Here is an 11,866-nt window from a genome sequence, read left to right on the forward strand (position 1 = left end):
TATCTACAAGCACGATATAAACAATGCGGAAAACTAACTATAACGGACTGACGGAGTAACAGAGTAACGGACGGAAAGGCAATACATATACCTCAATCATTTCATGGCGTGGCAAAATAATCAATAGGGCACTTGAAATTTACTCTCTCTCTCTCTCTCTCTCTCTCTCTCTCTCTCTCTCTCTCTCTCTCACGTATCTTTCCCGCTTAGCTTTACCTTGAGCCCAGGTTCCACTGAAAAAATCCGCCAACCCTGTGTGAGTTGTATGTCTATCTTGAAGATGACAATAGCGATCATAGGCCGCTTCTGAAAACTGCCTGTGATACCAGTACATCACCATTACCCCATCGACATTCCTCTCAACTGGAAGAGGTGCAGGTACAGTGATTATAGTGTAATAAGCACATTTGTTTTAATAGTCACGTTAGCGTATTTTGATTTTCAACGTCTTTCTGATTAAACAGTGTTACGCTAGTGCATAAACCTTTCTGATTTGCTTTTAGTTCATCAGTTTTGTGAATGAAAGTAACATGCAATATTAACTATGTTTAAAGTTGTGATATAGATCTAAAAAGTCTAAAATTATTTTTAAAAAACCTCGTCAGTTTGCTAACCTATATAATGTTTGTCTTCTAATGATGCCTTCAGTCTAACTAGGATTAAAGGCGGCAAGCGTCTGATAGGGGGTGTCCAATACATATAAACATCATTCAATACGTCATCATCACATGACAATATGTCTTCTAGTTCAGCTTCAGAGAGTCCAGTCCTAGCTTTAATGAAACAAATGTATCGGTCAAGAATTTGAAATATTTCAAACTTATCATTTTAAGTCCCTTTCTCACAAATTATCTTAAGTATACGAAAACAATTTCCACTTTACAATCAGTTTAGTATATCAATTTGTCTTACACCGCTTTATATCTTAATTGCAATATCACAAAGACCAATCGGCAATGAACATAACTGTCGACAGCGAATACACGAATCAGCGATGCTAAGTGTTACTTCCATTTAATTGACGACATTACCCAAGTATAACTGTTGTTATTTGTATCCAAGTGTAACTGAAGATAACAAGGGCGATCTTATGCCCATTTTCCTAACTCTAATTTAATTGTCACAATTCCATTAAAAGATAAATTTCTAACGCATTCCCGAAAATATCAACAATTCATACATTTTTTGCGCTATTGGAAACCATGTTGCATTGTCGCATATCTAAATGCTTCAGTTAGAATGATCGGTGGAGTATTCATTTTTCAATAAGCGACAAAGAAATAAGCGATAAATTATAAAGAAATAATTTCTTTATATTTCTTAGTATATTGAAATTCTTTCTACCTTCTAATACTACTCGTTTTAAAGATTTTCATAGTTCATATTACATAATAGGAAAGTTTTACCGGAAGTTAAGTATCCAAAAGCTTTGGACGTCAGCACCTGGCCATGCAGTACCTCCAATCTCCTAAATAATTCATTGATACTTGCACGCACGGTTTTCTGCAGCAGAATGTGGTCCCCTGTGTAGTATGACATCCAGGTGGACGCTTTGTCGTACGACAGTTTCAGAAACAACGCAAGAGGACATTCATTAAACGCTGAAATCAAGACCTGATGTTGATCATGCGTCAATGTTCTTCTGTCAGTTTGTAACCAGCCATTCAGAATCTGTTGCACATCACCTTCCGTAAATGGTTTCACATGTAAAAAGTTTGTATCTTCTTTTATGATATTCTAGAAAAAAGGAAATTAAAAATTCTTCTCTATGAAAAATTTCAGGTCAAGATAACTTGTTTTCTTGCATCAGAACATGATATCTTACAAACATCTATACCAGCACAAATTATTTGCTCACCTTCAGTTTGAGAAAGCATCCATACTTTGATTCCTCTAAAGTGGAGACCACAAGTTTCACATTATCTGGTAGAGTTCTTGGAAGCCAAAACAACTCTCTAGCACCATTAGACACCGAAAACTGGTCTAATGCGTCAATAAATAAGACCACCATCTTACCGGGTTTGACTCCTTGGAGGCTAGCGTGGAATTCCGATGAAATATGTTTAATATCTCCCTGTGAGAATATGAAAATATTTGATTACTAGTTTTGAGAAAAATAGATGTTGGTTACCACTGCAAAGGTAAAATATCTCGTAATGTATCATAGATATCATAGCTTCTGAATTCGAAACAATATTAAAATTTTCGATAAGTGGTAAAAAGTTGACAAAACGTAAGACTTTTGCAAAGCCTTTGCAACACACAAAACAGTTTGCTTGACTAAACGTCAATCTTTACAATGAGGGATCAAAGGTTCCAACACATGTTAATCTCGTGAGAAGTAGGTTCAAAGTTTGATGTCGAGATTACAAAGCCATCATATTGTATCAGCTTTCAAAAGGCATTGTCAAAACGAATTACATCTACATAATATCAAAGCTCTATCATTCTTTGTTTAAAGTAGTAAAACTTTAAAGTTGTTTTCTGCCAAAGATGGAGTTTCCGGCAGATGGACAATAAAATTGTTGATTTTAAAAATGCTAGTACCTCAGCCTTATAAGCGTATTCCCCTTTGACGCGTTTCATCTGCTGTGTTAGATTTTGAAGAAATGGGATAATGTCTGTACTCTCGGATGTTGTACCAATAAACCTGTATTTAGTGTAAACAAATGTATTTAAATTCATTTGAAATCATATTTTCAAACAAGAATCAAAGTGATAAAAACTATATTAGGTACATTATGCACCCACAGATCCGAGAAAGCAGGCAAATTATCTCTCGCGAGGTCAAGTAAGGGCATTTGTAATTTGTAATTTAAATAGTCATATACATATACTACCAGACACCAACAAAGATAAATGCATTGTATTCCAACAAAGTATAAAACTTACTTTATCACTATAGATGCACTGTCTGTCAACCATGACTTTGCCTGTGAAGCGGCCATGGCCATGATTGTTGTTTTTCCGGCACCAGAAGATGCATGCACAACATATGGATATTTACTTGCTCCTTGTACGTAGTTTTTTATTTTCTAGAACATAGGTATACATGTACAATAGAGAACACATACAACGTAATACTTACGGTCTTTTTAAGGAATAATTTAGGAGAAGAACTTGGAAGTTATTAAGAATTTGCAATTTATCTTTTTGTGCATTTATAGAGTAGAACAACTTCAAACGAAACCAAACAATAGAAACATTCTATGTATCGTTTTATTAAAAACTCAAATGACGTGTGATTTCAGTAACTGTAATACATGCATATCTGTATACATATAAACAGATGTTACACCACTACTACTTGACTGATATATTCTACTTTTGTAAATATTTCAAGATTCTCGATCGTCAACTTCCCATATTCATGTAGCAATATTTCATTATCACCTACATGAAAGGTGAAGATAACAGTGATCGATCTCATAACTCCAACAAGAAATACATATGGTGTTTATATATCTCAACTGATTCGATACGCAAGAGCTTGTTCTGCGTATGATCAGTTTTTAAATCGAGACAGGGCTACTGGCAATCAAGTTGATGTTACAGTCTCGTTTAAAGTCAACATTTCGCAAAATCTACGGTCGTTTTAATGATCTAGTTTGTCCATATAACCTATCATTGGGTTAAATGCTGTCTGACGTGTTTTATACTAATTGTTAGGCTGTTCTTGGCACATTGATTTTGACTACGAATTACTCCTTTTACATGATCAAGACATAGGGCTCGTGGCGGGTATGACCGGTCGACAGGGGATGCTTACTTTTACTAGTCACCTGATCCTACCTCTGGTATGTCCAGAATTCCGTGTTTGTCCAACAGTTTTTTGTATTCCTTGTGGGAGTTATGAGATTGATCACTGTTTGTTATCTAGTGTAAAATAACTAAAATCGTATGATTTATTTTTCAGAAGTTAAGGAAGTTGACCCATGGAGGGTCAAAGGCAATTCACTTCTAATAGGTGGAATATAAGTTTGCACTATTAGAAAATGTGAATTATAACAAAATCATTTGAAAATATGTGAGTACATTAGGTCAAGACAATCAGTAAAAATGCAGCCCACAACAAAGTTAATAAAATTAGCACATCAGTTTGGATTTGATTTTATGTTTAAAAAGGTAATATTCCTTTTTGTAATTGAGTATGATCTTGTTCTGGGATGTGTTTATATAAACAAAACATCTAAGCACATGTATAAAGTTTTCCAACCTGTAATTCGTCTTCGCGTCCAAATGCCTGACATTTTCTTTTACAGAACTCGAGGTGCTGTAGACATTCTTCAAACAGCGGATCTTCATCATCATCTAGCTCTCTTTTGACAATAGCCTGGTCAATCTTGGAAATCATAAGCTGTTCGAAATTGTCATTCATTTCTTGCAGATACAGATAATGGTCTGGTAAAGAGGGATCTATTCCTTTAGGTAAAATATAAAAGAATGTGTTATTAAACTATATTTTCCAATGTCAAAATTACAGCACTTAGGATTAAACAAAAGATAGATAGTGAGAGATTCAAATACATCGTGTCAAGTAGTCAAAATACTAGTGGGTGCTGTGACGGCTGTCATCCAACATCAATTTTATCGCTTTATTCAACATCCAAGAGAAAAAAGAAAACTGTGGAGCGTTTATCACAAATGCACTGACATTTTAATATTGACGGAATTGTGGTCATGTTTCATTTTTGACAAGAAATATCATTATATAAAGGTCACATGCGTGTTATGCGTCCTATCTATCATAAAATTACGTTTGTAAGACCGCAGATGGAGGTGGCTATAATAAAAACCACCCGATTGTGTTTATCAATGTGATAATATGAAACTTATAATTTTATATAATGTAAATCATATTCATTAAGTATTTTAATCGTGTGTAAGGCCTGACAACAATAGAAAATATGATCGCTGCATTGGTATACACTGAGGGATAATATTTGTACCCAATATAATTAGTATGTGTATAAATACCTGTATTACTGTAAGAGGTTTACATACAAACCTTTCTCAGACCACGGGATCGTATATTCGTGAACATTATTCATAGGCAAAACGTTCTCCATGTTTTGCTTTAGGTGTTTTAATAGTTTACGAGTATTTTGCCATTTCTCTTCAGGACCCAAGCACTCTGGAATCAAGGTATTAAGTTAGACAATGCTTTATCAAGGAAATATTTTCAAGACATGCTAAATCACAATATGTTTATAGAATAAAACTATCTGTGTGTTATAAGCTGACACGAATTGAAAAATATACGAGAATTCGCAGTGTTCTCTACATTTCTTTATTAATTCATTAAATATATATCCATTCCATCAGTAGCTGTGAGTTTATCATATATTTTTGGCGTGCTTACTGTATAGATTGGCATACACTTTCATACGTGCTGCGTATTGGAGTTGATGGACTAAAATTTATGTATTATCAAAGTTCAGTACATCACTACAGTTCAGTGAATTATCGTATACCAGGTTTTTCCTGCGTGCATCCAATTTCCGCTTTGTTCGCGACGATTTCCGAATCGCGGAAAATAAATCCGCGTAAATTTGATACAAAGTTTTATTTTTGTAATAGAGTTATATAGTATACAGGTAAGAGTATGGTGAAAATTTTGTGTTCGGTTGGTTTTGTAACTATTGTGTAAATCGTTTCATTGACTGAATTTTTTCATTAGAAATTAAGTGTTATACGTGCTGGCTTCTTTTTTCAATTCCTTTATAAGTTTAACTAATCGTGAATTATATTTTCTCTGTGACTTGGAAATAGTGAACATTTGATTCGCGTAAATGTAATATACTGTTTTAGGTTCTGATTCGCAAAAAAAAAACACCATGACGTGGAAAAAACCCCGGATATACGATATCAGAATCCATTGAAATATTACAGTTACTAACCCATGAATCTGGACAACTGCCAACTGGGCTCCACGTTTTCGATGTCCTTAATGGTGCGTTTAAACCACAAACATTGGTTTTCTGGGTCTTTACACTCCAAAATCCCTTTCAAGACCTCTAGGTGTGTTACTGTTTAAAAAATTGACAAGTTTAATTATCCAGTTCTTCACTATATTTGATTTTCTAATTAAAAATCATATACATATCCAGTGGCCATATATAGAAAGTTAAATTTATATCTACAAGTACAATAATTTATGCATATTTTACTTGATATCACGTATTTCATGGCCTCTTGCTCCCCTAACACTCTCTGGGATGTTTCAGTTAGGGTTTTCTGCAGAGCCTCACTTTCGCTCCACCACTGGCTTTTTGCGGATTTCTTTTTCTCTTGGTCATGTGCCAGGTAGTCTGGTAGTAATTTGCTAATCGTTTGAAGGACATACATGGGGGGTATGGAATTGTCATCTCTCCTGTACCATCTAAAAAGAATGTTCTAGAATTAACTATACCATCTAAAAAAATGTTCTAGAATTAACTGTACCATCTAAAAAGAATGTTCTAGAATTAACTATACCATCTACAAAGAATGTTCTAGAATTAACTGTACCATCTAAAAAGAATGTTCTAGAATTAACTGTACCATCTAAAAAGAATGTTCTAGAATTAACTATACCATCTAAAAAGAATGTTCTAGAATTAACTATACCATCTTAAAAGAATGTTCTAGAATTAAAGGTATATCCCGTGCGCTGTAGATGAAGTAAAGTCTCGGAAGGTTTGAAAGGCGTATTCTGATGTGTACCATGATCAGTAGCTCTATATGTGTAATATATCATGTATTTACATGTGCTTGTTTGGTTTTAATAATTACAGAGGATCGATATATGGAGCACACTGACATTAATTTTACATTTTGACGCCATATATACTAACAATTCTCATAGAATTAACTACTCTTGAACCCACAAAGATGGTTCAAGTCAAGATGATCATTGCGCATATAACAAACATGTTTTGACAACCTTCGTATAAGCCTGAATATTGGACATAAAAATATCTTAGCAATGCATAAATGCATACACCATGTGTGAACAATTCTATACGATCATAGAGAATAAGTTCAAATCCATCCATTTCTAACATATAGATCTGGTACACTTAGGAGATGATTCAAATTTATTTTGTTAACACAAATAAATGAGCATTTCTATTTTGATTGATACATGTATGTACACCACAATTTATATTTGAAAATCTAGTTAATGTTGCTCTTAGATATTTAAATTTAATTTATTTTATGCCGTCTTACTTTTGTAAAAGTCCTTTATCTTCTTCGCTTTCTGTTCCGTTGTAAATTGCCTCGTATTCTTCTATATCAATTTCTCTTGGTAAGGAAGTGTAGCCGTATTTGTGTGACAATAACGACTATAAAAAAGTAATTTTAATGCAAAAATAAGTTCATCAATGTGACAATTATACAACAGAAAATACTATTGATGCTGGTATAACTTCACTGTTAGGACCAGCAGTCATTTACTTCCCTTCTTGTCTAGATTAACCATACGAATGAAATGCGAAGATAACGAACAGTGATCAATCTCATAACTCCTATAAGTAATACAAAATGAAGAACACAAACCCCTCGATATACCAAAGGTGGGATAAAGTGCCTAGCAGGAGTAAGCATCCCCTGTCGACCGTTCACACCCGCCGTGAGCCCTATATCATGATGAGGTAAACGGAATTACCCGTAGGCAAAATCAGTGTGCCAAGAACGGCCTTAACAAGCAATACCAACATATTAGATGTGCTTACCTCACTGCAGTCGCGTTGCATGGTTTAAGCGCGCTATCAATATAGGGGTACTAACTGACGATATCAATGTCCATGCCTCTGTAAATGTGAATCTAGGAAGGAACAGAAAGCCTAATGATTAACTTACTACAAAGTTGGGTCCAGTGGATAGTTTCTGGCACAACTGCAATTCTCTTAGACAAAGCTCAGTCCCCCTGTGATCGTCTGTAGCTTCGTCCCTAACCCCCCAACGCATGTCCACAACCTGGAACTCGTATCCTCGAGACCGGCAGTACTGTTTGAGGCGAGGGTATGCCTTCTCCATCCAGGCGTTCCTCTCGAATTTAGTATCTATACAGTGTTCATAATAAAACGTAAAAGAACTGAACTATTTGTAGATAGCATCTGTAGTAAATCGAGATAAGACTGATCATAATGAATTTTTTTTCTTAAAAAAACACATCCAAAATGATATCTCGTTTTAAAATCCATCGTACAAAAACCGTAGCATGGTGTAAATGTCATCTTATACTTCATGACAAGATTAATACAAAGCACGAAATCAGTTCATTATTATCCTCCCCCCGGAAGAATCTTTATATGGATTTGAACTTGATGTGGAACTTTCATTTATTCCTATAATGCTTTATACCGATTAAATTTCAACTTTTTAATGTCCACTGTAAAACCCACGTCTTAATCGGCATTCAGATTGGAAATCGGAAACAGTAACATAATATCAAAATGAAAAGTCTTCTTTCAATAGTAACATTATTGACCCAAGTTATATAGTGAAGTGTATGTATGTTCTTGGGTATATATACTACTCAAAATTTGATAAGGATCACTAGGTTATATGTGTGTAATTTACCACTAACATAACAAAAGACATAAATTTGACTCAGAAACGTGTTTACTCAGGTTATGAATGAAAATTCATGAACGGCATGAACTTTTATCAATACGGAATGCTTGAAATCTGATAACAACACCAAAAGGCATTTCATTACAAAAAGTTAACACCAAACCAGAAAAAGAATTACACAGTTTTTGGGGATAGTCCATCATTACACTTAGTCGATGAAGTGTCAATACCGGGTATGGCCTCCCCTTGCATCAATGACGGCTTGACAACGTCGAGCCATGCTGTCAATAAGCACCCGGATGTTTCCAATTGGAAGGTTGTTCCACTCTTCCACGAGGGCGTTTCCGAGCTCTGCCAAAAGTCGTGGGTTGTGTTCTACGGCGTGAAAGGGCAACCTGCAGCATGTTCCATACATGCACAATCGGGTTCAAGTCCGGCGAGCGTGCTGGCCAGTCCATACGGACAATTGTCTCCTGCTGAAGGTACTGTTCCACCACCATGGCGCGATGAGGACGGGCGTTATCATCGATCAGGATGAACTCAGGGCCAACAGCACCAGCGTAGGGTCTGACGTAAACATTGAGGATCTCATCCCGGTACCGCACCCCCGTCATTGTTCCTCTCTCCAGGACATGAAGATCTGTTCTTCCATCCCTGCTGATTCCACCCCAGACCATGATGGAACCACCACCATAACGGTCATGTTCACTGATGTTGGCATCATGGAAACGTTCACGTTGTCGTCGCCACACTCGGTACCTCCTGTCTGTAAAGTCCAAACAATACTCATCGGTAAACAGAACTTGAACCCAATCGGTCTGTGTCCAAGTGACATGATCTTCAGCCCAGTCCAATCGCTCCCGCCGGTGTCGAACAGTCAGAGGGACTCGAACACATGCCCTTCTCGAATTGAGACATGCATTGTGAAGCCGATTCCGTATCGTCTGAGTGGACACATTCACCACCGAAGCGTTCAGGATGTCGTTACGTAGGCTGGTTGCTGTCCAGAAGGGATGGCGTCGTGCCTGAAGAGCCACAAAATGGTCTTGGCGTTGGGTTGTCGACCTCTGACGACCACCCCCATGTCGGTGTGCTGCTGTACCAAAAGTTTGCTGTCGGTTCCAGGCCCTGTTTACAACGTTCTGACTGACGTTTAGTGCATTTGCAACGTCACGTTGTGAATAGCCAGCGTCAAGCATTCCAATACATCTGCCCAGTTCTGTCGTCAGGCGACGCCTTACACGTTGAGGGGGCATTGTGTTGTTAAACTTAGTGTAAACACTCAAGTGAGTTTGAAATTTTAGAAAGAATCAGACACCGATGCCCGAGTGAAAATCGCAAAAGCATAAACTGTGATGAGAAACGCATTTCCCATGGCATGAAATGCACGTGCAAGTTTGTTGAAGACGTTTTTGATTTCACTTGGACACAATATTGCCAGTTATGCAGTTATTAATTTTTTAAACAGAAAAATATCTATGATCCTTATCAAATTTTGAGTAGTATATATGATCACATTGACCCCGTCAGTATTACTGTTAATCAACTTTAATTGATAATCCGCGAATTTCGTGATCCCTTAATTACAGAGAATATATGACATCAAGACCAACAATTTTGTTAATGTTGAGGGTTATGTTTTCTCAACCGCTATTACTCGACATGAACATCGACCATCGATGATCCGTGAATTAAAGAAGTCACATTCTTTGCATAAATTGGTGAGGTTATATACTAGCCTGTATGTACATGTACTGCATAAAGGTATTTAACGCTATTGCTTTGAAGAAAAAAAATGAAATGATTCTTGAATTATTAATAGAATATTAAAGCTGGGTGGTGATGATGATGATGATGATCACCTGTGAAGGTACTGCTAGTGAAGATTCGGACAATTTTGGAAGTCGAGGGGTAGTGAAGAGTCAGATCTCCTCCTAATGCTTTGAGGGACAACTCATGATTTCTCTTTCTGGTTTTGCCTGCCATAGTTAGGGATATGGTGACTTTAAAATCTGTCAAGGAATCCAATTTAGTGCCTCGTATAAGTACATCTTGAGTCAACTGGCCCCGTGTTACAGGGATTTTAATTTCTTCTACCTGGTTGTTTTCTTTTGATGGATCATTCGAGTTTCTTTGTTGGTTTGAAATTGGCTTGGTAATGCTCGGGTTTGCATCGTTTTTATTTGTTTGTAGTACCTCCACTCGTGTTTCAACCTTTGAATTTTGATCATTCTTTGCAATTCCTTGTGTTAGTTTCACTGTTGCTGACAACTCACCACTGCTGTAATTAATAATAAAATATGATATTTATGTATTCTTTGTTTGCTTTTAAATGAATTTAAAAAGTAGATATTTAATTCATAAACAAAAAGACTTGATTAAAAAATATCGGAGTTTATCCTGCAAATAAACAGTTAACACACAATGTAATTTATCCCTTAACAGCGTTTCAGGAAATTACGCGAAACATCGCACAGCTATGGGTCTAATTGTGAAGTTGGCCTACTAGCACTGCCCAATAGCACTGACAATAGCTGTCCACAGTGTGTCATCTTACCTTGAGTTTTGTGAGACATTTTCATTGAACCGTTGAAGGTACTCCCGATACATTGTTGACAAATTATTGGTGCTTACTCCTGAAATTATATAGTGATCTAAAAAGTCGTGGAATCGCCATGCTTGTTATATGTGTAATGGCAACGATCTTGTTTGTTTACATTTGTTATTGATCGAAGAGGAAATTTAAATTACCGGATACTGCAAAACGACGTCAATAGAGCGAGGCGAAGGACTTTCTTTTTAAATAAGAAAGTTTACAGAAATACAAGGTCCTCGGACAGGGACGGCAATATCTTTTTTAAAAATAAAGAAATTTCGAAATTTAAAATGGCAATGTTTAGTCATTGGAGCCAAAAATACAACGGAGATCTGTTGTCAATGGAGCGGTAAAGTGCGAACCCTATTGTTTACACAAGCGTTACATGTAGTTGAGGGCGGATGCATGTACCTGCACATGTACCTGGCGTGTGTGGATAATCAACAGGGGGTGTTAAGGTGGCTGTTTAGACTAAAATCTGATTTAATGGCTCGTTTAAGTACCTAGTATAAAGCATTATTTCACCATTGTAAAAATAATAAATGCTCTCAATTATTTCATATGATAATTTTGTATTTTCTCCGGAATGATAAAAAAGGCGTTCTGTGTGCAAGTTAGAGATTGTAGAATCTAAATTTTGCAGTGATTTGGTGCATTTTATGAATATCTTGTAATGTATGCCTAAACGACTCAGATAGACGTTTTAAT

At 36.2% G+C, this 11,866-nt stretch overlaps 1 protein-coding gene across 1 annotated transcript in view; it reads right to left on the reverse strand.

The window, feature by feature from the left end:
• LOC125654855 (NACHT and WD repeat domain-containing protein 2-like) overlaps positions 1 to 11,260 on the reverse strand; it is a 31,684-nt gene extending 20,424 nt beyond the window's left edge. The window contains exons 1-14 of the mRNA XM_048884960.2: positions 11,120 to 11,260; positions 10,425 to 10,843; positions 7,846 to 8,048; positions 7,213 to 7,328; positions 6,171 to 6,382; positions 5,901 to 6,029; positions 5,009 to 5,134; positions 4,217 to 4,422; positions 2,893 to 3,035; positions 2,548 to 2,650; positions 1,859 to 2,074; positions 1,407 to 1,737; positions 615 to 773; positions 217 to 363 (exon numbers count right to left, since the gene is read on the reverse strand). Of these exons, the coding sequence (XP_048740917.2) occupies positions 217 to 363; positions 615 to 773; positions 1,407 to 1,737; positions 1,859 to 2,074; positions 2,548 to 2,650; positions 2,893 to 3,035; positions 4,217 to 4,422; positions 5,009 to 5,134; positions 5,901 to 6,029; positions 6,171 to 6,382; positions 7,213 to 7,328; positions 7,846 to 8,048; positions 10,425 to 10,843; positions 11,120 to 11,172 (2,563 nt within the window). The 5' untranslated portion in view covers positions 11,173 to 11,260. The remainder of the gene's footprint in view (positions 1 to 216; positions 364 to 614; positions 774 to 1,406; positions 1,738 to 1,858; positions 2,075 to 2,547; positions 2,651 to 2,892; positions 3,036 to 4,216; positions 4,423 to 5,008; positions 5,135 to 5,900; positions 6,030 to 6,170; positions 6,383 to 7,212; positions 7,329 to 7,845; positions 8,049 to 10,424; positions 10,844 to 11,119) is intronic.
• Between the last annotated feature and the right edge of the window lie 606 nt (positions 11,261 to 11,866).

The sequence above is a fragment of the Ostrea edulis genome, chromosome 7 (genome assembly GCF_947568905.1).
Source record: "Ostrea edulis chromosome 7, xbOstEdul1.1, whole genome shotgun sequence".
In the NCBI taxonomy this organism is placed as follows: Eukaryota; Metazoa; Mollusca; class Bivalvia; order Ostreida; family Ostreidae; genus Ostrea; species Ostrea edulis.